The sequence below is a fragment of the Leuresthes tenuis genome, unplaced genomic scaffold (assembly GCF_036924035.1).
Source record: "Leuresthes tenuis unplaced genomic scaffold, fLeuTen1.0.hap1 SCAF_14, whole genome shotgun sequence".
NCBI classification, from domain to species: Eukaryota; Metazoa; Chordata; class Actinopteri; order Atheriniformes; family Atherinopsidae; genus Leuresthes; species Leuresthes tenuis.
The window spans coordinates 18,276,755-18,304,273 of NW_027325368.1; the positions used below are offsets into that span (position 1 = coordinate 18,276,755).

Below are 27,519 nucleotides of genomic sequence, written 5' to 3' on the forward strand. Positions count from 1 at the left end.
CAAGACATTAGAAATCAATCGTGTTTATTGGGAGAAATGCCTGCAGATGCATTTGGAAGTCATGACACACTCTGAATTAATGTAAACAATGGGAACAATGACCAAAAAAACAAAACAACAACAACTCACATTTTAAATCTGCTCCATCATCTCAAAGTTTCAGATATGTTTCCTTTGTGTCAGCAGTAATGGATCAATAATCTGATAACCACAGCAGACCATTTTTATTGATTTTATTATTGCATATCTCACAAATACTGTTTTGTATGTGTTCTTTCCCAGCAAGTTGGGAATGAGGTTAACTGCAGCTTGAAAATCCAAACTATGCCATGTTAATGATCTGCGGGTGCATTTGTGTGGTGGTCTCAGTTAAAGTCCACTAACACATGTCTTATGACATCCCATGCATGTGCAGATGCAGCGTCTCATGATTTGTATTGGACTTTGACCAAATAAGATAGGTGAGCTGACTAATAAAAGAAATGCTCTGAGGGGTGTGAGCACGTGTGTGTGTGTGTGCGCGTGTGTGTGTGTCTGAGTGTGTGACAATCCCTGTTGAAAATAACTTGCAGAGATCACATTTACCTGAACTGGCCCCCTGTCTTTATCAGTGTTTGGGTTCAAAGGGGCTGAAAAGGAAGAGGTAAGGGGCAGTGTAAGGCAGGTCAATGAGACAAAAATAGACACTGTTTAATTAATGGTTAAAAATTAAATGAGGACATTTCTATTTTAGGTTCCACCAGAGACCCATTTTGGTATTGACAATGGGATTCACTGTGAAAGTTGTCAAAGTAAGATGATCTTGAATTTTATTGGTATAATATAGAATTAGACTGACATATCATTTCGTACATGTAGTGACACTATACCTCATATTAGCATTAGTTGCAGTTCAAGATTTATGTCAAAAGGACAAGTTCCAAAATGTTTCCTTTAGGCGGATTTGATATCTGTGTGTTGATTAAATCAGCAACACAGGTATAAGCCAAAACTTGCAAGTACAAAAATACGACAACCTAATGTATTCTGACAGATATTTAGATCGAGCACTAATGACAGAAAATACATAAATGATATTGCTTTGTTTGGGAATCCATGGAATTATGAACCTAGATGTCTAAATGGTGTCCAGCAAACAACATGGGCTACATTGATAATTGGCAATCTGTCAGGAGAAAACCTGATGGCATCCATCCCACTTTGGAAGCAGCAGCTCTCATTTCTAGAAATATGGACGAATTTATTAGTCATCCAAAAACATGGCAACCCAGGGTTGAGACCAGGATGCAGAGTTGTAGTCTTACAGACTTCACCACTTTACACGGCTTCCCACCTGCTGCTACCCCCCCAGTCAATAAACACAAAAGGAGCTAATCCTCTTGTGCAAAAAAAAATCAAAACAAAAACTTTAACTGAACAAAAACATCAAACTATTAAATGTGATTTGCTGAATATTAGATCTGTCCTTTCGAAGTCTCTGTTAGTGAATGATTTGATCTGTGATCATCATATTGATATATTTTGTCTTACAGTCCTGCAGCAGGAGGATCATGTTAGCATTAATGAATCAACTCCCTCTGACTATTTAAATGTTCACGTTCCTCGAACCACAGTCAGAGGAGGAGGAGTGGCAGCTATCTTCAGATCAGGGTTACTAATCAGTCCGAGACCCAAGATTAGCTTTAGCTCCTTTGAATTTCTGATTCTCAGTTTTTCCCACCCAAAGTGGAAATCACAAAAACCTCTTGTGTTTGTTGTTGTGTATCACCCACCTGGTCCTTATTCTGAGTTTCTGTCTGAATTCTCAGAGTTTTTATCCCAGTTAGTGCTGAGTACAGATAAAGTCATTGTAGTGGGTGACTTTAATATTCATGTAGATGTTGAAAATGACAGCCTAAATATTAACTTTAATTCTATATTAGACTCTATTGGATTTTCTCAAAGTGTTCACAGACAGTGGCGTTCCTCTAATTGAGAAGAGTCTCAATTAGTCTGGATAGTTTAATAACGTATAAGAAAGCCCTTCGTAAAGCTAGAACTGCTTATTATTCATCACTGATAGAAGAGAATAAGAATAATCCCAGGTTTCTTTTCAGCACTTTTGCCAGGCTGACAAAGAGTCCGAGCTCTGTTGAGTCATGTATTCCTTTAACTCTCAGCAGTGATGATTTCATGAGATTCTTTATCAATAAAATTGTTTCTATCAGAGAGAATAACTTCAACATGTTATTGGGATTAAAGGAACTACATTAGGCTGGTTTAAGTCATATTTATCTGACAGATTCCAGTTTGTTCTTGTAAATGAAGAATCTTCCTCACACATCGGAGTAAGTCATGGAGTTTCTCAGGGTGCTGTGCTTGGACTGATTCTTTTTACTTTATACATGCTTCCATTAGGTAATATTATTAAACAGCATGGCATAAATTTCCATTGTTATGCTGATGATACTCAGCTGTACTTATCTGTGAAACCAGATGAAACCAATAGGTTGGTCAGACTACAAGCATTTCTTAAAGACATAAAGACCTGGATGACTCAGAACTGTTTGCGTCTAAATTCAGACAAAAACTGATGTCATTATCTTTGAACCTGAGCACTTCAGGGAGAAAATGTCTAGTTGTATAGTTACTCTAGATGCTATTTCCTTGGCTTCTAGTTCTACAGTGAGGAACCTTGGAGTTATTTTTGACCAGAATTTATCTTTTGACACACATATAAAACAGTTTTCTAGGACTGCCTTCTTTCACCTTCATAATATTGCCAAAATCAGGAACATCCTGTCTCAGGGTGATGCAGAGAAACTAGTTCATGCATTTGTTACTTCAAGACTGGACTACTGTAATTCCTTATTATTGGGCTGTCCCACATATTCTCTGAAAAGCCTCCAGCTGATCCAAAATGCTGCAGCCAGAGTTCTGATGAGAACGAACAGGGCAGATCATGTTTCTCTAGTTTTAGCTTCTCTTCATTGGCTCACTGTTGAATTCAGAATAGAATTTCTCCTCACATATAAAGCTCTTAATGACCGAGCTCCATCATATCTTAAAGATCTCATTGTAAGATATTTTCCTAACAGAGCACTTCGCTCCCAAACTGCAGGTTTACTTGTTGTTCCCAGAGTTTTTAAAAGTAGAATGTGAGGCAGAGCCTTCAGTTATCAGGCCGAGAAGCAGACACCCTTTCCACTTTTAAGATTAGGCTGAAAACTTTCCTTTTTGATAAAGCTTATAGTTAGGGATGGCTCAGGTAATCCTGAAACATCCCATAGTTAAGCTGCTATAGGCTTAGACTGCTGGGGGGCCTCATCTGTCACACATTTCCTCACTTTGCTCTCTTTTCTCCCTATTTAATTTCTCAAATTATATCATGTACATGTGACATTATTGTGGTCATTAAATTGTGTTTCCCTGTTCCAACAAGTATCCTTTGAAATGAATTAATTGGATTTCATTGGATTATGATTACAATTAATTGAACTCCAACTGGCTTGAATTGGACTATATTATTTAAGTGCCTTGAGATGACATTTGTTGTCACTTGGCGCTATATAAATAAAACTGAACTTAATTGAATTGAACCACGTACGTGCGTGTATGAGCTGTATGTATGTTTGTATAATAAAAATTTACACAGTGAGTCAATAGCACACACTGTATATGTACAGGAAATCAATTATCTACACAGCTGAACTTTCAACAACCACAAACCCCAAATAATCTACCTGGATCACAATCAAAGTATCTAAATCATATTAACCACTATTTCTGTTACTGAACTAGTGTTTAAACAATGCATAAAAAACCCACTAAATACCTCTCTTGTCCCTTGAATGTCTCCGGGCCTCACTGATCCACCAATAATAATTTGACTAATTGCTTCCACCTAGCGGTTTTATTTTGATATGACAAACTGTATTTTGAGGACCAACTGCAGTAAAGGGTTTTCGTATACTGCCGCTGTAAACAATTTTATTCGGTATGTATATCACTGCTCATAGACATCAAAATAAATGGACTAATACATTTATATACAAGATTTTCAGTTTTGAGTTTCAGTGTAGATTGATGTAATTTAAGCTAATTTAAACTATCAAACTGTGTTAAATAGTGTATTCAGACCAACAATTTAATCAGTTTCTACAGGATGCTCATGATATAAAGCTTCTCCAAAAATCTTGTTTGAGAGACTTATCTGAATTCCTGGAGTAATAAGATAAACAGTCCAATATTGCAGATGACTATGAAGGCAGCACTATGTCACATGACCAGTCCACAGCTGAGGGATGCCGAGGAAGGCTTGCCCGTTGCTAGCCAGTTAGCGCCGTTAGCTGCGTCTAGCAATGCTGGCAGAAATAGTCGTTTCTTCTCGCCTTTTCAAATCAAATCACCCGAGAGACATACACTACAAGTCATGGAGAGGTTACAGCACTTACAGTCGTCTTTAGTATTTACTCTTATCGCTATCTTTTGCTTCGATGTCAATGTCATAATTTATAGCTAGGGCTGTCCAGTTAGCTCAGCTAGCTTGTGGCTGACCAAAGCAGGGCCAAGGCCAAGGCCAAGCGAAAAAAAGCAAGCCTGCGGGTGAGTAAATTTACGTTAATGTCTGTTTTTCTGCTCGATTACAATATTTTCTATATTATGATCATATGATAGTCTCTTGGCTGACGGCTACTAAAATGCTTGACACTGTAATTATCTTAAATTACATTTTAGCTTTGGTTGCCGTTTCTCACCAATGTTACTGTACCACTCATGTAAATAGCAGCATAGTTAACGTAAGCTGTGTTATTTTTAACTGCTAATCTTGTAATAAGGTTACAAAATGTACATGTACACCAGTCCGAGCGCGCTTTTGTTTTTACGGTGACAGTTGGTTGCTTTTAAATGCAGTAACATAAGCAGGCTTGGTTTATTTAGCTCCAGATGCATTAATTCGCTCTCGGACCGTTATCGTTATGCCAAGCTTTTAGAGAAAGCTATGTCAGATCGCGCTGCTGGCAGTACAATTGTGAGGATTTATGTTGCAGAGGCAGGTAGGTGGCACACAGTTTGTTTCTGACAACACAGCCCTAACCCACCCCAGATGTCGTCAAGGTCTCCCTGAAAAACAAATACTTTTAATAGCCCTGTGTGACATTCCTTATGTGCTCGCCAACATCAGTAGATGGTTGGATCACAAAATCCATCCGCATTTTTTACTTTGTAAAAACACTTAAAATGCTGTTTTTGAAGGCCACGGTGTAAAAGCTGGAGGTGTGTTGTGCATTTATTTTTAAACATCTGCTTGTAATACTGCAGTGTGTGTTGGGCAGCTTTGGAAATGGAAAGATGCCCAACATCTGAATGATATTTTTCAAATTATTTTACTGTGTTTCACACTAATAATAGACCAGTGGATTGCCTATTATATGAGCAGTTTTAAGGATTGAATGCTTTGCATCGGTACTTCTTTTAAAGTGACCAATTTGCAGCTGTGTTTACCATTTGCTTTGATACAGAGAGGTGTGATTACTCGTTTGTATTGATATGTTGTCAATTTTCCTATTATTTAGTGGTTAACTGATACGTGTAGTGGGATGAATGTGGGATGGACAGATGCCAGTGCTTTTTATTTATGTCACCGTTATTACTGTTATTTATGTTTCGTTTTGCATTTCATAAATGCACAAAAATGCATTGAAAATAACAAATGAGAGAAATTGCTGTACTGAGATTAGAAGAAATAATAACATTCTGAGTTGGTTTCATCTCAGATAATTGTGTCATTGACCACTCAGCCAAACATAAATGATTAAAACAATCACCAAGTCAAAGAAATGAAGTCTCTAAATCGTGAGAAGGTGAGCAGTGTTGAATAGAGCCTGTTTTAACCTAAGCAGACTGCTTAAATATGAACTTGCATACATGCACTGCTTATATGGAGTGTTTCAGTCACCTTCCACTGTCGGACAAAGTTACTGTTGGAGTGTACCTTACGTTTTCCTGGCAGGTATGTCCTGCCAAGGATTCAGCTGAGACCCATCACAACAGCTTGAGCAAGCCAGTGTGGGAGGGAAAGGCCCAGCCCAGCTGTTTTACCAGTGTATGGATTATCTATTGATGGCAGCTGCACCCTTAAAAGATTGTTAACCATATCAAGTGGAAAAATAAGGCAGGTGTTGATGTTAATCTGCAATTCTATCACCGTGGCTCAGCATGAAATCAATTTCAGAGCGTCCTCTTACCAGTTACTCCTGAAACCTTGGTTCTTTGAGTAGGTAAGCAGCCCTTGAACTTTCACTATGCCTATTTGGTTCCAGTGTTACTGGTGGATTCTGCTTTTGCTCACTTTTGCTGCCTTAAAACAGAAAATCGAAGGAAAAACTGATTAGCAAATCCAACTCCACTGTTCAGTAAGACAGAGTTCTCAGCATTTTCCCCTCACAAATCGGAGAATTTTCTTCATTTGGACCGATAGTTTTGTGTTTTACATCATGGCATTTTACACGATAGGATGTCTCCTGCGATCTGTCTTCAGTTATTTTAAACAAAACATCGATCGACTAATCACATAAAAATAATGCCCATTGATACAAAAGCAGAGTAACGTCCCTGTAACGCATGTAAGCAGCCGCAGTAACAAAACTGCCTGCATTGCCATCGTTTGTTACTGGCGATCTGAACTGATCATTTTGCAGTTTATAAAGTGAATGGCCTTGTTAATTGGCTCACCAGTTACTTGGTCTATGTCTGGTGTCAGCGTGACATCACTGAGACATGTGAAGCATTTTATCGGAGTCTGGCGCGATTGACACTGTGTTGACCGAGTGACCCATACTTTGTGTCCTTTTCTCATCTTCTCTTCAGCATCCACCTGGACCTTTGTCTGTCGGTGGAGAGAAAAGAGTGCGAATAGGAATAGGGCTTCTGTTGGCGCATCAGATCTTCTTGTGAAGTCTCCTCCGCCGTCATATTCATCAGCGTCAACCTCAGATGAGCCATGTCCTCACCAGGGTGCTGCCAGCTACCTGGCTCTCTTTGCGATTATTCTGGCAACGCTGAAACTGATGCCTCCAAGGATTCAGAGGAGTCTGACTCTACCACGCAGGCCCAGTACGTTGCCAAGGTTACGGCTAAAGATGGCCGCCCACTCTCCACTGTTGTCAAAGCTGTGAGCTTGCAGAGGTATGTCGTTGTGTAGGACTCGCATGGGGCCCTGATAAGTGTACTGAAAATGAATAAGATTTGCGTAACCATCAATTCTGTCCTGTTGTTATGCGCAGCGATGTGGGAATGTGTCGGATTTGTCACGAGGGAGCAGGCGGGGAGACACTGCTCTCACCCTGCGACTGCACCGGTACACTGGGCAAAGTACACAAGAGCTGCTTGGAGAAGTGGCTCTCATCCTCCAACACCAGCTACTGCGAACTTTGTCACACAGAGTTCACTATTGAACGGCGGCCACAGCCACTCACACAGGTCAGAGACGCTTCACTGCAATGATGAGTCTTTTTTTGGTTTCTCTGAGAGAAGCTCAGGTGGAAATGAGCAATACAGATTAGTCTAAAACAGGAGATATCATTTATTCTTTGGCACCGATGTAAGTACTGTTTAATCATTGGCAATAATGGAGATCATGTGGCACCCAGTAGCTGCTTCAATATATGAGAAGATTTGCTTCTATTAATAAGTGGGCTGCCTACATGAAAAGCTCTCACTCCTCAGGTTTATTTAGTAGTAGTATGAAGTAGTCTTTAAAGCTCTTCCCTGCAGAAAATCACAACATTTAAGCAATTTAACAGTGACTCAGAAAATATGCCTCAACAGCTAACTTTGAGTAGCACCAGTGACCTCTTCATTCTTCTACTCAGTGGCTGAAGGACCCCGGGCCACGCAGTGAGAAGCGCACGTTGCTGTGCGACATGGCCTGTTTCCTTCTCATTACACCCCTGGCAGCTATCTCCGGGTGGCTGTGTCTGAGGGGAGCCCAGGACCACCTGCAGCTGAAGAGCAGACTTGAGGCTGTTGGCCTCATTGCCCTCACCATCGCCCTCTTCACCATCTACATCCTCTGGACACTGGTAACTAACACGTTCCATAAGTCATTCCCCTGTAACTGAGAGAAAAAGACTGGCACAGACGGAATGGTTTCCTATAAGTCAGTTTTAATACCTTATTAAGACATTTAGATGCAGAAAATGTGTAGAATGAAGAAGACTAATCTCATGTATTTATATTCTTCCTTTCTAGAAACTGTAGTAGTGTTGTTTTTTTTTTCTTAATGTGACTTTGGCAGAAAGTCAAACAAAGAAGGGACTTGCTATTTGATACGCTATTCTTTTGCAGTTCTTTTTAAGCGTTAGCAGGATTTCCACTCTTGCTGTGCTACTCTCTCAAATATACTCGTGTCCGTTTTATTGACGTCTGCCTTTTTCTCCCTTGTCACTTGTTGTCACCCCCCACACCCCACCCCCCCAACTGTCATTTCATCCGATCTCAGGTGTCATTTCGGTATCACTGTCAGTTGTACTCGGAGTGGAGGCGGACCAATCAGAAAGTGCGCCTGCTCATGCCCGACATGAAAGGGGCGCACACCACCCAGCGTTCAGTGCCGACCAAGTCGACCAAGAAAATGACTGACGAGACCATCGTATGAGTGCGAGAGCGGTGGCAAGAGGAATATTTAAAGCGCACCCAAGCACTCTCTAAAAACAAAATTAATCATAATAATGAACTTTTGCACTTCATATGGACCATTCTGAGGGGGAAGAGCTGCTTTCTCCTCATGTTTATTGAAGCACTTGATGAAAAATACCACTGTATTGGCCGACCACAAAAGTGGTTTTGGGAAGAACTCATTCCAGAGTCACTGTAGATGAAAACTGAGTTGTCCCCAACAGCCAGCGCTGGGAAGTGGAAATATGAGTTATGGACTAACCAGCCTGACTTTTTACGTCAGTGATACAAACTTATGAAATACTAAGACACAAGCTAATGTAGCAGGATATAACTGATTCAGCATGCTACTACAGTATAATATGAAACATATTCACTACCTATAATTCCCCCGTGCCCCTTCACAATGTATTTAACTGGTTTTGAACAATGGGAACTAATAACCCTGCGGAGGATGGTAATCATAAAAAACATGATTGACAAGGTCTAGCTGTGAATACTACTTTTATTGTTTTCTTTGTTTGACGAGTAGTGGGTGACAGTCACCCTTACCAGTGTCTTTGTCTATAATCTGAACTCTTTAATTTTCCAGGTAAGGCTTTTACGTTGCTGTCGGGGTAGTGAAAAATCTAATTATCCTCCTGTTAAGGCAGCAACAGAGGCATTGTGTATTAATCACACTTGTCAGGGGGGAGGGGGCAGTGACGATTGTAGCATATTGGACAACACTCCAGCTGGGCAACTGCAGCGCAGTGATGGATAAGGAAAAGGTATTTAAGGTGTGAAAAAGTGTTTACATTCTAATTGGATGTCTCTTCTATTATCATCAAAGTGCATTGACGAACAGCGCTGCTCCACCTGTAAATGCACCATTCATTAACTGAGCTGCCTCGCGATGACCAGTAGTAATGTCTCACACCACAGGAGATGCAGTTTTAGATAGCGTAAGAACAGTGTTTGGAAGATGAGATGACAGACTTCTAAAAACCCTGGCATCAGAGCAGGCTGGTGCTTGGTAAAAGTGCAAAAGAGAAATGTGTTTTGAGATGTCCATCGATGTATGCAGCGTATGCTAAACAAAGTATTTTGTGTTATTGTAGTCTTCCTGCTTCATCCCCTGGAAAGTTGGGTTATTGTGCAATAAAACATGAGGGACTCCTGGACTTTGTGTGAACTGTGGTTTGCTTGGTTGGATTAGCTATCGAGCGTTTTGAAATGTATGTAGCGATCGTACCGATTGGAGTTGAGACTTTACAACTTCTCTCGTCTTAATTATTTTTCTGCTGGGAAACCCGTGCACCCATCCACTTTCTGCTAGTTATCCAGGAGCAAGTCAGGAGGACAGTGAGCAGTGATCCTCAGACCTTCAGCACCCTGCCGCCTCCTCCAGCTCTTACAGGGGTGGGGGCGCAGAGTTGTATCCAAACCAGCAGGAGATGTACTGCGTACAGTCTGTCCAGTGGGTCTGACTGAAGGCCTCCTACCTGTGGGGCATGTCTGAAACCTGGAACCTGAAACCTACCCTGGAAGACATCTTAACCAGATGCCCAAAACGCCCCAACTGGCTCTTTTCTCGGCCTCAGAGCAGCAACTCTGCTCCGAGGCGCGGTTTACCCTTACATATAGTGTGAGGGCCTCGTTCATCTGGGAGGCCAGTAAACTATGAATTTGGCAAATTAAAAGAATATGAAGCGTCTTTGTTCAACCTCTGTAGGCTTCACAAAATGTCAGGCGTAAAGTCTACCTGACATTTACTCTGCAATGCTTTCTAGCAGAACCATGAATCTCACAGGTTTTTCCTTACTGTTCCCTATGGAGAAGCACCGTCTTGTTTGGCTCTTCACTCCCACTGAAAAGTGTTTTTTTTGTTTGTTTTTTTCATTCAAATTGTTTGTTTACTGTAAACTGCTTGAGGCCAGAAAGGTGAAAGGGACCAAAAGTGTCTTTTTTTTTTCCTAAATTAATACAGGTTTGTCCAACGAAATACTTTCTTCTTTCTGAAGCCACTGTTTCTTTCCTTGTCTCATTCTTTCAAAGGGACCTTCCCCTTATTGTTGGAAAACTCCGAACAACACGTTTACTTGTTACGTTTCGATGCATCAGCAAAGTAAGACACGCGCACATTTTGATACAAAGTTGTTTTGTGTCCGTTTCAAAAGAAAAGACGCAGGAAAGTAATATTGTAAAATTTAATTTCATGGCATTGATATAATGTATGTGAGCAGACAAGCTATCAAAATCAAAATGAACCAACAAAAAAGAAAAAGAATATTTTACACAAAATGGAAGCATCAGCAGCGTCAAGACCACTTTTGAGATGATGACTGAAGGAGAGGGAGAGAAGCCCAAAAACAGGACTGCTGATATGAATGAAACAGGCAAAACCTAAAACCCAGGCTTCAAGTGGCAACAACCGTCCACCAGAGATGTGTCTATGCAAACAAGATCACAGGCAAGGCCATTCTGCTACACTATGACGGTTAACTAACTGTGGCAGCTGCTTACGATGAACCATCAGTCCTGTTTTTGCACCAAAATGTAGCCGACTGTACCTGGATCAGATAACAATTTGAAATCCAACTCTTCTCTCTTGGGTTATGGAACTGATTCCACTTACTCTAAAAAAAGTGCACATTCAGACAACGTTGCACCCGGGGCAGATGAAAGCATATCAACACTGTGGATTTCAATTAATAATTGACCCAGGTGAGAGGGGACTGTTGCCGTGGGTTACAGGTTCTGACAGCACTGCAGTTTGCTCCCCCTCTGGCCGTCCGTGGTCGGCGGAACGCTGATGTCCACCACGTTGTTTCCGGGGGACTCGTCGTGGGCAGACCGCTCGGCAATCTGTTTCTGCGATACGATGCGGTATATTTCTGTTTTTGAAGAGATGGGTTAGAAAAGATGGCCGTTTACTCAACAGAAAGCTCTTGCTCGGTCAATTAACACTTCACAGAATCACAGTTCCAACCATGTAACAATGAAACAATGCAGCTGCAGAGGGAAACTGCCACAATAAGTTAATTTATCAAAAGGGAAAAAAATTTTTAGATTTTTTTTTTTTTTTTTTTTTGCAGTTGCAAACAACTCTTCTTTGCTGACATCAGCAATTAGTTTGAAAAACAAACTCTTGTTTGACGGTTTCAGAAAACTCTGAGCTGATGAATTCTGTGATGGAACGCTCAGTTTTTAGCTCCAGAACAGCTGATCTGATCAATAAAACCCTGCATATGCTCTAATGAAAGAGAGCGAGCATCAGTGGATACTATGACACACCATGGCAACAGGTATCGGGTCACTTTGAATCCAGTGCAGCGATAGAAATGTTAACGTAAACCAGCGTCGGTGACAACGTTTGTCTTTCAAGATGAGTGGAGGAACACAGCTGTGACCAGGAGGGATAAATGCGAGGGACAGCAACTGAAAACTTAACATTTATGAGCACATTTTCACATAAAAGCCAAAACACAATGAGATTGAATGCAGCTTGTGACCAAAACTCACATTCTTACCATGTTTTGTTGTTTTTTTTAAGCTCTGCCACAAGCATCTTCACCCAGAAGTGTTCGCATTATCTTCAACGAAATATGCCAACTATGACAGGAATGCAAGAGCAGTGAGAGCTATCACAGCGAGACGGATTAATGGTCACTGAAATTTAGCCATTCAGAATGAAAGTAGAAGGTTTAACTGTTTCGAATTTCTTTCTTTCTTCAGAGGCTAAAAAATGTCTCAAAATTCAGGTGTTTCCATTGTTAGTTGGAATTAATCGATAGTAAAAAGCGGCCATGATACAGATATTGTAAAAAAAAAAATTCTGTATTTGTTTCGCAAATGAATGCACTCTGGTAGGAGCTTTAATGATCAGTGAATGAGGAAATGAGACAGTGTGGAAGACAGCTGCTTCATGCTCTGCAGGAGTCGGAAACCAAGAGTTTTTTTGAGGAAAACTTGTCACCCAACCAGGTTTGGTTCACAGTGTCAGTTACCGTGGCAGCGGACTCTGTCTGGAGCAGAAAACTTTTTAGCTTTTTAGCTGAATCTGCTCTCAGGAATGCTCTCCTGAACACGTGCGCCCCTTTGTTTCTTATCATTGGAGAGTAAGGCTGTAGCCTCTGCTCACAAGCATACCTGTAAGGATATTCTTGAAGGCTTCTTCAACGTTTGTTGAGTCCAAGGCTGAGGTTTCTATGAATGACAGATTGTTCTTCTCTGTGGAAAAAACAAAAACATTCCTCTTTATTGTGAACAAACGGAGCCATAACCCCTGTCAGCAGAGAGAGGACAGTGTCTGTGTCTGTTTAAGATCTTACACATCTTAGAAATCTCTCAACATCATTCGCACGTCATCGACTCCAAATGTGAGATTCTTTTTCGCTCTAACGCCAACCAAAACTGATGCACCATGTGTACGTGTTTTCGCGTGCTGAGTTTAGCCGTGTTTAAGCAGAAGTTTGCGAACTCATACACTTACGTGTTCTGTGATGCTCTTCGTTCATATTTTCTACTAAACTGTGGACACAAAGAGAAAAGAAGCACCTGCAAAGGCCCGGGCTTCGTCTGTGGGCACGGCCCTGAGGTGGCGCAGGTCGCTTTTGTTGCCGACCAGCATGATGACGATGTTGTTGTCAGCGTGGTCTCTCAGCTCTTTCAGCCAGCGCTCCACGTTCTCATAGGTCAGGTGTTTGGCGATGTCATACACTAACAGCGCCCCCACGGCTCCTCTGTAGTATCTGTAACGTGACAACAGGACATATTTTACCTGTGGAAGTGTCTGCAGGCCCACTGAGGCCAGATGGAGGCGCACATCAAAGAGCTCCCTTATACGGCCGATGCATTGAAAATTCTTAAAAATGAAATCCTATAAGGGAGCTCGGAAACCATCTGCCCTTTTCCCACGTCCACTGTTTTTTCATCCAGCGCCCGCTCCAGTGGATTTTTGGATGTGCACGTCTTCTCTTTGATTTGCTTTTGACTGCACGGCATCATCTTCATCAGAAGATAGTGACCGGAAACAAACTCTGAATGTACGGCGTGAATTCCACCGACAAAAGCTCGTCGGCCACTAAATTTCTCTCATGGAGAAGTTAGAATCACTTCTGTTATGAATTGGCTTTGTTCTTAGACATTATGTATTCATATTCTGTATTTCTCTAAATAACCTATGTTCCTATCTTGTACTTGTCCACTCTGCTCATACTACGCAATGCATGTCCTTGAATGCTCCAAGACTTTAAGATAGCATAACTGGACTAAATAACTGGGACAGATGAAGCTTCTACATCTTGTCAGATAGATAATGTCTGTTACATTAGATACGCGCCGAAAACAACACACACACACACACACACACGTTGTTTATCACATCCCAAGAACATGACGTGGACAGTGGTTGGGCTGTTCCTGTCACTAATAATTATTATACTCGGTTCTCCACAAATGTGAAGAAGATAAGTATGAACTATTTCTGGATATCGGGGCTGGGGCTGATGGATGTCCTGAGAGAGCTCTGTCACTGCCGTACGCTACCTGTGAGCATTAATAAATACTTTGTTTGATTAACTTAAGATTTCTCCGCTTTGTTCTTGGGCTTCCAATGAAAGAATCGGGCGAACACTTCTGATTTGTTTAAATTCACACACTGAGATACAGACTTACATCATACATTTGCAGTTTAATCAGCTGAACTTCTGTGTGTAGGACATTAAGGGGGATCAGTTTCTTACTCAGGTGGATCGGGAGCTGCTGACTGAACTAAAGTGCCTCTTTAACTGTTGTAGAGATCACCAAAGATGTTTTCAAATAATGTAATCTTAAGGATGAAGTGTCAGCCGTGACCTTACTGGGGAAGTATCCCACCCCCCAACACCACCACTGTGGGGTGTCAGCTGATGTGTCAGCTGGGGCAGACTCACGCTGAGGTGATGGCTCTGTAGCGCTCCTGTCCCGCCGTGTCCCAGATCTGAGCCTTTATCGTCTTGCCGTCCACCTGAATGCTGCGAGTGGCGAACTCCACCCCAATGGTGCTTTTGCTCTCGAGGTTGAACTCGTTTCGTGTGAATCGAGAGAGCAGGTTGCTCTTCCCCACGCCAGAGTCTCCGATTAACACAACTGTGAGGAGAAGGAAAAGAGGGTGAGGGACGTGTGTGTGTGACAGGTGAGGCACACAAAGCAGTGCTTTGAAATGTTGGTGTCAACAGGATTTAGTTGGGTTTTTTTTCACTTACAAAGTAACTTCTGCAACTGAATGAGAAGAGGTCACACTTTATAACATACTGCATAACTTCGACAGTTGACACACAAACTATTGCATCAGCTTGAACAAAAAAAAAAAAAAAAAACCCACTGCTGAAATCTTTCTGCAAGCTCTCAAGAAGCCATTATCAGACCCAATTTATCCTAAGATTTCAGCAGACCTTCTGTATGGACTCTTTTAAAGGCGCAGCTGCAAAGTTAACCAGAGTCAGAGTGAAAGTTCTGTTACTTCCTCAGTGTGAAGTGTCAAAATGAATGGATCATTAACAGGTCATGTCGTTCACACACTAGAGTTAAGCTGTGGTAAATGAGTCAAGAGAGGGGGGGGGGGGGGGGGGGGGGCTGATAAAGCTGAGGTGGAGCCTTTTTTGTTTTCCTTCTCCAACGACAAAAGGAAACCGAGCCGAACTTTGTCCTGCCCTTTCGGCATCGGCAGATCCGGGCTGCAGGAAGCTGATAACTCGCTTCATCAAAACCTGAATCGACAGTTTCAGGCCGCCTTGCCCTTCCTGTTTCGGACGGGTACACAGACGATGGCTCGGGCAGAGAAAAGCACAGAGGGAGGGAGGGAGAAGCAAGAGATCCCTCGCCTCCGGCAGATGCCCTATTCATCCCACAGAGGATACTTTGTTACATCTAAATGGCCTTTTGGCTTCTACAGGCCCGGGATGTTAATGTGCCACAGGAGCTGATATCCAGATCAAAGGAGGCATTCTGGAACCAAACATGGACCTGGGTCTGGTACTGTTCCAGTCACAATCTCTCAGGCCTACTGACTGTCGGGGGGGGAAAAAAGCCCCACTAAAACAGATGAAGTTGCTGCATTTGCAGTATAAACGGGAGTCACAATCATATGGGGAAGCATCTTATTGATCAGCAGAGGCAGACGCTAACAGGCCTTTAGTTCGTCTCCACAGAAGTCAGGAGAAAACATCAAATGCCGCCCAAGAACGGTGGAAACAGTTCACCTGAAACTCTCTGTCCTGCCCTATGAGTTGATGAAAGTTTAATGAAGGTTGTGCACAGATTGGATGTCGCATGCTTTCCTTTTATAAATAGCTGCAGGCGCTGTGATGTTACAGTATTGTGCTGTAATAACAACCGATTATCATCCGGGCAGCCACTGAGATAAAAAAAAAAACCCGTTTCCTTTGAAAATGAGCACAGCTGCTCAGCGACTACGACACATTAAAAAAGATTACCGGCATCTGCAAAGCATCGCTTTGTCCGGGTGAGTTTGTGTAAAGCGGGATGCAGTCATCTCGTTTTGCTTCTTCTTTCTTTCTTTTTTTCTTTTTTTTTTTTTCTTTACCTTTGAACAAGAAATCGTATTCGTCGTCTCGGTTCCCCATTCTAGACGAGGCCGCTCCAACGCTTGTCTCCGGAAGAGGATGAGTGGGACGCACGGGTGTGAATTTTCGCCCTTTGCAAGAAAAATATGGTAAAGGTTTGAGCCCACACTCTGCGCCAGTGTCGGCTGTCAAGGCGAGCTGGCCGCAGAAGGGGAGAGCTCCCAACCCTGCAGAAGGAGGGGAGGAGTCCCTGCAGCTCACATACCTTCCTCTCGGGGGCGCTCTTTAGCCGGCATGCCAGCAGATACCTGCCATTCATATGGATCCTCCACTGTGAACCACTCTGAACCACGAATAACGGGGCATAAATAAATAAATTAAAAAATATATATTTATATATATTGTTATTATGCCCTTTATGTTAATTTCATTCCATACTTGATTCTATCTTGACCACTTTTAAACGTGATCTATTGTAGTTCATGTTATTTCGTCACACTAACAACGAAAACAAATAACTGATGATGTATGAACGTTTATTTTTACATAAATAAGGACTGGCCTGTGGAATTAGAACGTGGGGGCATTTTGTAAAAAGGCACGTATCCGTGTGCAAACCACAACTGCGAATTTAAACTACAAACCCAATAAACTCAGAAAGATATCTCGCCAAAATGAATTGCTTCCAGTCACTGAAACGCATTGTGTTTGACGTTGTATAGTTACGGAAAAACAAAATGTCCATTTGTTTTTGGGGTGAGTTTTTCTTTTAATACCATGCTGACAGTTGGCCCCGCCCCCCATACGCTATCCGAGCTCCTATTGGTCAGGTAGAACGTCAGCTGCTCCAGCTGAGGATGCACGTGCTTCTCCGCGCATTTCAAGATCAAGATGGCAGCCTCCGTGTGTCGGTGCTACGAGGTTAGACTATTATTCATGTCCTTCGTTACAGCTCCTTGGACCTAGGCACTTAATTTTGGGAAATACGTAGGCATCCCTGGATTTGTGGTCAATCTTTTCCTGTCCGGTTACGCGGACACGATTTTGTAGGTCTGTTTTAGTTGGATATCGAATGAAATATACGTTCGAGGAGGCCTTGTTGCATCAGAAACACAGGAGAGGTTGTCATTGTTAGTGTCTGACATACAAATCACGTTTGTTGGCCATTTTCTCTCTGCTTAAACAGGGTTACACTTTGTTTAAAAGCATAGTGTTGCGCAGAATCGTGACACATCAACTCAACACATTACTGGCGCTGCAGTGATGTAATAGTCTAAATTAACAATGAGAAAATATTAGCAGGTTCAGGCGTGGGAGAAACGGATGGATCACAGATATCTGTGTAACAATGCACACGTAGAATTCCAGTCAAATAATGTTTCAACATATTAAATACTGTCTGAGAAACAGACATGAGTCAGGTTAGACTTGGGCTCTGCTGTTAGGCTATGTAGGAAAGAATCTCTGGAAACCTGTGGGTCAGTGTTAAGTAACCAAGTTATTGGTCAGAGGGACTCCCTCTCTGGTTCATGGCAACAAAAGTGACTGAGATAGCTGATCTCAACTCAGATATTTTTGGAATGGGTTTGTAGACAGCAGTGATCTATGCCTCCATCATAGAAATACTCAGTGGAAGAGATATGGTGTTCAACTCAGAAACCTACTGGATCTATACCAAAGACCACCGAAGATCCTCTGGTGTTTTATGGACCACCAGCAATCTATTGACACATTTATCGTTTGCTTTTCTTATCATATATCACCCATTGGGGATCAACAGTTGCATGTATGTGAGGTTGTGACATGACTGATCATGGCTGACTCGCGCTGTTATTCCGCTGCAGCTGATTGGACGAAATGCCTTGGCGCTCTGCTCTCGGTCTCTGGTCTCTGGAGCGTGGAGAGGAGACGCTCACAGGTTACACTGGAGCCCGGCTGCTGCTGTGCAGGTAGACACTGACATTTCCCTTTTTTACCTTTGAAATGAAAAGTAACGTGAATGGTGGAGTTTGGTTTTACTTTTTAACACGCATACTGCGATGATACAGGGATGCTGACGCATCCTTTCAGTCGGTATTGCCGACAGATACAGAGTGATCTCACCAGTTGGAATCTATTTCACCCGTCCAACTAAAGACTGTCTTTCTTTTTGTCTGTTTAGATCCGACATGCTTCAGGACGTAAAGGTTTTCTTGGAGAGTTGGTTGATAACATCCGCCAGGAGTTCAGTAAGAACCAGGAGATGAAGGAAAACATCAAGAAATTCAGGGAAGAGGCCAAGAGGCTCGAGGAGTCCGATGCCCTTCAGCAAGCCCGCAGGAAATTTGTAAGGAAGCTTTTTGCCTTCTAGCCCCATTCTAAAATATTTTTTTTAGGGGGGGTGCCTGACAAGAACTTGTAATTGAACACTTCAGATGTTTTTTTATTTCATCAGAAATCTATTGAGGCTGAGACAACGAAGACGTCGGAGGTATTTCGGAAGACCTTTGGCTCTCTGTCGGAGACTGTCAAAGAGGTGAGCTGTTAGAAAGGTTCAATGCAGAAAGTACATGTCGCAAAAAAATAAATAAATAAAAAAAACTTTATTGAAAACAAACCTAAAGGAAAAAGCGTATGAAAAGTGTGTGATCTGATTCTCCGTTTTAATCGGGTTGCACGAACGAGCATCTTGCATTGAGGCGCTGTCATGCACTGTAAGCCTCATTGATTATGTTCTGTATTTGTGTTGCTTTTGTTCTAAAGGGTCTTGAGGAAGTGAGTCGTACGGACATAGGGAAGAAGATCAAGGAGGGTGTGGGAGAGGCAGCAAAGTCAGCCATGCACTCTGCTGAATCGGTCTCCAAAGGAGGAGAAAAACTGGGCAGGACCAATGCATTCAAGGCCATCTCTCAGGTCAGAAAGGAACATGTCATCCATTCATTTCCAAAGATTCCTTTGTAAAAATTCCAGCATCTCTGAACTAGCGTCTTTTACCGGACTCTTGGTGTTTGTCATTGCTGTCAACTTAAAGGCTTCTCAGCTGCTGCTCAGCTATTTACCAAAGCAACTTTCTGCTTTTTAGTTCTCATTTTGGTTTAAGGGTTCTACCTGTCCACTCGTACCATCATTTCTTGAGAAATTACTATAAGTTATATGGGCGTCTCTTTTGATTTTGTCTTACCACTAACAACAGCCACAGCGGGGTTGTGGGTCGACTCGCAGCCCCATCGGCTGCCAACACGCTGCAGAGCATTTGCGGTGGTGAATTTGCATTTACACTCTTTAGACTGTGATTTGACTTGGACTACATTCATGATTTAAAAACGAGTGGCCTCTCTGTAGGGTGTGGAAACCATGAAGAAGGAGATAGATGTCGGTGACGCCGGCCCTTACAGGGCTCCTGCTCAGCTGAGGATGAGGAGTGATTTCTCATCTAAAGGAGCTGATGACAGCACCAGAGTATTTGAGGCCAATGAGTGAGTAACAGCTTTCTCTCACGTCACTTCTATCCTAACAAAGGTGCAGCATCCTGTTGTAAGAAGTAGCATTTTTCTTTCAGCTGTGCTTTGCCTGTAAGTCCATGACTTCAGCTGTTGTGTACCCTGACTGATAATGTCATTGATTTATGATGTAGAGAGGCTATGGGCGTTGTTCTCCATAAGGATTCCAAGTGGTACCAGCAGTGGAAGGACTTCAAGGACAATAACGTAGTTTTTAACAGTAAGTGAACTATATTGCAGACCTTTTGTGGTTTAATATACACTCATGCAATCTCTTTTAAAGGCAGCAGGGGGCAGCAGAATGCATAAGAACACTAAAGTGGTGCAGGCATTAAATGCTCATGTAGACAGTGATTTATGTATCTGCTGCGGAGATGCTGGCGTCGTCTGCTGTTATCACTGAAAAACACTTCCCTTCTTACTACCTTCAGGGTTCTTTGAGATGAAGATGAAATACGATGAAAGCGACAATGCCCTCGTCAGAGCATCCAGAGTGGTTACTGACAGAGTCACTGACTTTCTAGGTAATTTTTTAAAATCAAAATCATATTATTTAAGAACTTCTGATTGCGATTTCAAACGTAATAAATATGTATTTTAAGTGTAAGCACTAAGGGATAAACATTAGAATATCCTCTTGATGTCGTGGTCGTTTTTATTCAGTCACAACCGGCCCAGTTCCAGGCCGTGAGTGACGTCTTCTTGGCACCGCAGCTGACGCTGTTGATGTGTGTGTTTGCAGGTGGTCTTTTTTCTAAGACAGAAATGTCCGAGGTGCTGACGGAGATCGTGAAGGCCGACCCCAACTTTGACAAAGATTCTTTTCTCAAGCAGTGTGAAAAAGATATCATCCCTAACATCCTGGAGGTAATCAGGACCCTCTGTCTCCGCCTCAGTAGAACTTTTACTCAGGCTGATTTATTCACAACTCTTCTCCTCGCTCACTAATGTGGGATTTTTTTACAGTGGAGGTTAAGACCAGAATTATTGTTGAAGGTCTCGCTTCATTAAGCATGGATTAGATTCTCTAAATAAATGTGACTTTGTCAGATGAGTGCATGTTGAAAGCAAACCCTGCCTCTTCAGATATGATACCAAGCACTGATGCCCGGAAGCACTCGGAACAGTGTTTTGAGTTCTTGTTCAACTTTTAACCACCTAAACCAATGATGGGTCAATTTGGTTGGCAGACATCTAAAAGTTTGATGGAATGAAAATCTCTTGTGATTTAGACAACAGGAAAACGTGATATTTTTACGTTTACCTTGCTACTGACATTACAGGACTTAATTAAAGGTTGCTATAGCAACACATTTGCTTAATTAAGTGTAGTATAAGGTCACTCATGAGTCACCTGTGTCGTGGAGTGAAATGCTGACCCCTTGAGGTCTGTGTCCTCTTTCCAGGCTATGATCCGTGGAGAGCTGGACGTATTAAAGGACTGGTGTTATGAAGCTGTAAGTTACTCCCCCACCCACCAAATCAACATTTATATTTAATCAGTTCTTAAGCCCAGATCACCTCCAACATGTATGCAAATCACATATGGACAGCGGATCAGTGCACACCTCTAAATATAACTTGTACATGTAAGGAATGAAGAAGCTTAGGTTTACATGGCCAAGAGTGTTGCAAAGATGCAGGAGCATTTAGCCATCTTTTGGCACTTTCCATAAGTGTGCATATACAAAATCATCTTCTCAAAAATTTGAACTCTCACGAAAAGCTAATATGTTGATATGAACAGTTTAGCTTTCATGTATTTGTGTAAAGTGTTTCATGCTGGATGTGTTCTCGTGTGCCTGTTCTCAGACATACAGTCAGCTGGCCCACCCCATCCAGCAGGCCAGGGCTCTGGGGCTCCTCTTTCAGTCCAAAGTCCTCGACATTGATAACATAGATGTAAGTTCTTTCTTTCAGACCCGCCGTCTCACACGTAACGCTGCACTGCACTGTTTGCCACTTTACAAAACGACATCTAGTACAATATTTCTCCATTTTCCCGCTTTTCCTCTTGACAAACATTCTAGTTTTTATTTTTCAAAGTAGATTTAATTTATTCACAACACTCAAAGTCACATGTTTCAGACAGCCAGAATTTTAATGCTTAAAAAACCTCAATATGGAACAACATGGAGGGCCGGCTCCTAATCAAGATTTATCCAACAATAATAACACGTTATGATCTGTTTGCTACAAGTGGAGCTAAGTTCACATTCAGAAAACTGAGCATGTTAAATGAGGGACAGATGTGGACTTGCATCCAACCGGTGAGGCATGAAGGGATTATTTTCTTAGAACAACTTCCAAATATTTAATTTTGAAAGACGAGGATTTGTTCTTAAAGTTATTTTTTATCAATGCTGTTAAAAAGAGCTTAAGAAATCATATTGCTGCATGTGCATTGGTAATATGCATTTTTTCCTCATAAAATCAATCCTCTCACTGTCTCTTCCTGTGTTTTAGCTGGCGATGGGTAAGATGATGGATCAGGGCCCTGTACTGATCATCACCTTCCAGGCTCAGGTCGTCATGGTGATCCGCAGCCCCAAAGGAGATATTGTGGAGGGAGATCCGGTCAGTCAGCTCGTCATTACCGCCTCTGAGTAGCGGATCTAATAGATATGATCAGAGCTGCTCTGAGGAAGTATATAAGCCAAATGGCTGATATCAGATCAGAGGTCAATAAAAAGTTTGATCTTAGTTAATGTAATTAATAGGATTGTATTTTGATCAAGTTAACTGTCTCAGAACTATTAAAGGTATTGCAGCTGCTTTATTAGGTTGGATCATAGTGTCAATCAAAAATAAAGACTTTTATTATGTTTAGTCACTGTTGTTGACGTGAAGTTTGAACTCGAGTCTTGAAGAGCCCTCCACCCACTCCGTGCCGGGTCTGTGGTTCTGACCCATTTCTCTTCTCTTCCTTCACTAGGAGAAGGTGATGAGGATGATGCATGTTTGGGCGTTGTGTCGCGACCAGGAGGAGCTGAACCCCAACGCAGCCTGGAGGCTTCTGGACATCTCTGCCTCCAGCACTGAGCAAATCCTCTAAGAGGAGCAGGAGGAGCAGGAGGAGCAGGAGGAGTAGGAGGAGGAGGAGGAGGAGGAGGAGGAGGACAACAACGATGATTAAGCATGCAGGTGAAGAGGTTCATCTGGGACACAAACTGAGAAAAGGGCAGAAGATGAAAACATGTGGCTGGGAATACTGGCTCATGCTGTGTATATACGTTAACTTATGAGAAACCCTGCTCATTTGTGACTGCCTTTACATTCCCATCAGTATCCAGACGCTGTATGTGTGCATACTTGACCTCTCTCTGGCACATGCATGGAGAATACATCGGACACCAACTATATGGCATACTCACCGAAATCTGCATCCAGTTGAGGGCACTGGTCATCTCAGTGTTTGGATTGGCTGGAGTATGAGTAGAATACTTAAAGATTCATCTTAGAATGGAAGAAACCCACATTTATGACCGTCCATTTATGGAAGGAGCCTGCTTTACTTCATCCAACAATATCCATGGCCTACGTGTGGCAATATAAAAATTTTTAAAAAAAGATCACGTTGCAGGTTTTGGGGGGAAAAGAAAGTGTGGATATCTGTTGGTTCAATTCTCATCACAGTTATTGTTCACCAGTGGAGCAGCAAATGTAACCAGCATCATGGATTAACCTCATATGCAGCCTGTCATCTGTGTGCACTGGATGTGATCAGGCAAAGTATAAAGTATAGGTCGTTTGCATATTATCATCACTCTGAGACCAATTCACAATGTGTATAGTCATATAAGATGCATCGAAACATGCTTTTGGACATGTTAACACAATTACTGTATGAAACAGAAGTCTCTTTTCTGTTTAAGACTGATGGCCGACATACCGAGACTTTGTGTAGACACGACACTGTCAGGGTTGAACAAGCTAAGCACAACCTTCTCAGTTAAAGCAAACTGGCCCAAAAACTTATTTCGTATCAGGCTTTAATATCTCCTCAATGAAACAACCGTTGCCATCTCCAGAGAGGCAGACATGAAAGAAGGTGAAGTGAGCCATGGAGGCTTTAGTGTCTCGAATGTAAACGAGTTCGGAGCTCATTCAGTGATGATAAGAATTTTAAGACGTCTCAGTATTGACATGAACAGCAGCTGTGCTTGCTTTTGACATAAAACCTATCAGAAGCTGAATAAATGTGAAACAGGATGAAGATTTAAGCACGTGTTAAGGAAGTAATGAGCTATGAATTCATAGCCCATCAAAAACCATTTACATTTTTAGGAACTCCACCCTATGCTTCTTTTTATTTGTGCAATTTGAAATGGAGCATTTTTCAAGTTGCTGTACATTATGCCTTCATTATGAGTCAGGTTTGTATTATATTAATATGAGCCGATGTCTCGTAAATATATCGGATGTCGAGCGTTGCTTCTTTCTCAGCCTGCGTGGGACCACACCCGTTTTTCCCTCGGGCAGCTTCATTGTTGGGGATTATTTGTTGTCTTCAGTTACCCATTGTTTACCTGTTTGCCGTGCTGAACTGTTTGGTCTACTTTTATAAATGAAAAAGTACTACTTTTCATATAAACGGTGGAGATGAAAACTGGAATGATTGACTGTTTATTCTGTTGATTGCACTGTTGTACTGGATATTGTTGACACTGATATTGAATGAAAAAAGTCCATCGCTGATGCTTGAATTCATGAGTATCTCTGTTTGTTGCGCCATGCTCTCATTGTGTCTGTCAGAGTCACTCTGATGTGTTGATGCCAGAAAATTCCTGCGGCTCTATTTGTTCAACTTGGGGGCAAAATACAAAATCAGTCAATGTCCACCACAATATGTGAACTTTGAGTTATCATTGAACACTAGGATTGTGGGCTTTTTATCTTTTTATATATATATATATATATATATATATATATATATATATATATATATATATATATATCAAATAAGTAATTCTTTCTCTCCACAGAAACAATTTGCTCTACGGGCACTTCATGAGCTTTCTATAAGTTAAAATGTTATCTTTACAGAAAGCTCACTGTTTTTCATGGCTAAGAAAGATGCAAAAATCTTCAGGAGAAGAAGTCTCTCAATATAAGGTCCATATAGGCTCTCCTCTGATATCATACAAAAGCTTCTTGTGAAGCTCAACAGCTTACCACTATGTTCTATGTCATATGTTCTATCCAACACTACCACAGTGGTGAGGAGGAGTCGGTGGCAAGTCTTTACAGTCTCCGTCTTGTTGTGTTGTTATGTGTGCTCCAGCCATTCAAGAGTTGTGCTTTAACAGATTTCGATTCATCTGTTGTGGATGATGTCTGTTGTGATCTCTTCTGTATCTGTTCAGGATATACATGAACTCTGGTGGTTCTTTGAGCTGAAGCTGGCTGCTTGACATGTGACAACAAACCCCAAAAGAGCATTCATAAGTTCTTCTACTATGATGCAATAATATGTCAGTTGGCAGAATAAAGCGAGCTGTGTTATAGCTTTGCATTTACTTTGTTAAGAGGCAGCAGCCCTGAATGCATTATGTGCTTGTCTGTGCTTTCAAGAAGAAATTAAACTCTGGATACTCTGGTCTGTCTTTTGTGTCTCTCATTGCAGAACTGATGCTTCTTAATGAATGTCCATCAACTAGGCTGTTGATGCTGGTCAATAAACTAATGAATTAGGCTGTATATAACACATGCCAATTGATTCACACGCTGAGCCAATATATGGTGGACCTCTTCCCGCAGCTGTCTGCTGTGATGAATGACTTTGGACATCCATGGACAAACTAACCTACTAGTCTGCTCCCTTGTGACAGCAGCTGAAGCCTGCTGGGAGATGATGCATTCCTATGAACACATGCAAGCTTCGGCATTGCTAATAAATGGTATGAAGTCGCAAATATGTCCACTTATCATTTTGCGTGCAGCACAGGTTCCATGCAACACCCCTTTAATCACATGCTGAGATCATCCAACTGAAAACAGCCTTTCAGAGGTTTGAGAACACTTACAGGTATTAAGTGTTGCGCTTAAATGAAAGCGACAACTCAAAGGAGATCAGAGAGGGTGCCGGAGGCAGAGCAGGGCTTCTTTGTGGCCACATACACACCCATTCTGCACATACTTTGGAGTCGCTGCATCACAGTTTTTGTCTGTTTATTTATTTCGTTTTGGTGGCCAGGAAAACTTACACTGATAAAATGTTGATATCAGAATTCCATGAAGGGAATAGTTTGGCTGAGGTCAGTGCATCGGGCCATGAAAAAGTTGAAATCATAAATCTACACAAACGTTCCCATGTTGTTTTTAACCTTCAAAATTTCAAGAACATTAAGTTAACCCTGCCAGGCAAGACCTCTTTGCAAGCCATGCAGCTACTCGGTAACCTTTTCCAATAACACTGGTTTGGATTATAGCGAAAGGGCAAGTTAAGAGAAGGGTCTCCCAGCTGTTGTAACGAAAGGCTATATATGTACAAAACTAAACTCCAGCTCAGACTCACATCTCCTGGGTCATAGATACACTGTAGCAGTTGACCTATGTCCCTGAAGCACAGCTTGACCTCCTGCTGTGCCATACATAACAAGGATCGCAATGAAAACACTGAATTTCATAACCATGGAGGTCTGAGACTCTTATCAATTATGGCCACAGTGGGAGGCCCGCAGGAGGACAGCTCAGGGTGATTAGATTATGAACCTCTTCAGGGCAGTGTTACAATCCACTCACTATTAATTAAACCTAGTGGGAGATCTCATGCAGCCTCAGGCAGGGGAGATGTGGATGTGTACGGACTGCAGTCTGTCCCAGTGTAGAGTTTTAATTGTGACAATTAATTACTTCTCACAGTGAGTGTCTGGAGCAAAGCCACAGGCGCCTTCAGGTAACTCTGCTTGTTTTGTTTTGCATGTTGATCATGTAATATCATGCAGTTCAGCCAAACTTGTGACATAACTGTAATTAAGTCCTCTGACAATCTAATAATCCCTTCATTCTCAAAGGACCTCCTAACTCAATACCACTTTATGTAAGTCATGGCACTATCTACAATCCAATATGATTCTAACTTTACTTCACAATATTTCTGAAATCAATAAAAGAACCTGTTGCAGACCAATGGTTTAGGAGAATTATTATCATTTATTTTCTAATGACATTTTTTATTTTTGTTTGTACGTTTTGAAACCAACGAAACCTGTGGTCAGAATACTATCTATCTATCTATCTATCTATCTATCTATCTATCTATCTATCTATCTATCTATCTATCTATCTATCTATCTATCTATCTATCTATCTATCTATCTATCTATCTATCTATCTATCTATCTATCTATCTATCTATCTATCTATCTAATCTATCTTTTTATTTTTAATGTTCTCAGACTTCAAACTATTTTCTAACCAGTTTTCAAACGTAGGCAAGGCCTTTATTTGTAGAGCACAATTCGTACACAAGGCAATTCAAAGTTAAAAAGTGACCACAATCATAGTTGAACTGTTTATATTTAGATTAATTTACCAGATCACCAGTTCACCTCCGATTAATTTGTTTGCAGCTTCTCTCTCTGGGTCATCGACTCTACAGAAAGAACGTTACCACTACTTCTTTCTCATCTTATATGATAGAAAAGTCATACAGGGACCCACGGGTGAGCTTGAGGGCCAGGAGGGAGGTGATTTCGAAGAAGGGGGGCGGGTCCCTCAAAGTGAGAAGACTTTAAAGCCCGCGTAAAAGCAAAGGAGGCGCTGCCGGGAGTTCAGACCAGGGGGAGCGACTCTGGAGCTATCCGTGGTGCTGAACGGCCACCGCTGCTGCT

At 41.8% G+C, this 27,519-nt stretch overlaps 3 protein-coding genes across 3 annotated transcripts; 2 read left to right on the top strand and 1 right to left on the bottom strand.

Annotated features, from left to right (window-relative positions):
* Nucleotides 1-4,254: 4,254 nt before the first annotated feature.
* On the top strand, nucleotides 4,255-9,821 carry LOC140268858 (E3 ubiquitin-protein ligase MARCHF2-like). Its single transcript, XM_072363850.1, has 5 exons — nucleotides 4,255-4,584; nucleotides 6,850-7,167; nucleotides 7,266-7,461; nucleotides 7,854-8,063; nucleotides 8,483-9,821. Exons 2-5 carry the CDS (start codon nucleotides 6,983-6,985, stop codon nucleotides 8,636-8,638), a joined length of 747 nt encoding a protein of 248 aa, XP_072219951.1. The 5' UTR covers nucleotides 4,255-4,584; nucleotides 6,850-6,982; the 3' UTR covers nucleotides 8,639-9,821.
* Nucleotides 9,822-10,833: 1,012 nt separating this feature from the next.
* LOC140268251 (ras-related protein Rab-11B-like) lies at nucleotides 10,834-16,448 on the bottom strand. Its single transcript, XM_072363012.1, has 5 exons — nucleotides 16,226-16,448; nucleotides 14,574-14,769; nucleotides 13,198-13,391; nucleotides 12,790-12,870; nucleotides 10,834-11,534 (listed from the first exon to the last, which is right to left on the bottom strand). The coding sequence occupies exons 1-5, from the start codon at nucleotides 16,263-16,265 to the stop codon at nucleotides 11,389-11,391; spliced, it is 657 nt and encodes a 218-aa protein (XP_072219113.1). The 5' UTR covers nucleotides 16,266-16,448; the 3' UTR covers nucleotides 10,834-11,388.
* A 636-nt stretch (nucleotides 16,449-17,084) lies between these two features.
* On the top strand, nucleotides 17,085-25,599 carry LOC140268249 (mitochondrial import inner membrane translocase subunit TIM44-like). Its single transcript, XM_072363008.1, has 13 exons — nucleotides 17,085-17,126; nucleotides 18,050-18,154; nucleotides 18,367-18,531; nucleotides 18,640-18,720; nucleotides 18,948-19,097; nucleotides 19,527-19,660; nucleotides 19,819-19,904; nucleotides 20,116-20,208; nucleotides 20,427-20,551; nucleotides 21,091-21,141; nucleotides 21,497-21,586; nucleotides 22,151-22,261; nucleotides 22,620-25,599. The coding sequence occupies exons 1-13, from the start codon at nucleotides 17,097-17,099 to the stop codon at nucleotides 22,737-22,739; spliced, it is 1,341 nt and encodes a 446-aa protein (XP_072219109.1). The 5' UTR covers nucleotides 17,085-17,096; the 3' UTR covers nucleotides 22,740-25,599.
* The last annotated feature ends 1,920 nt before the right edge of the window (nucleotides 25,600-27,519 follow it).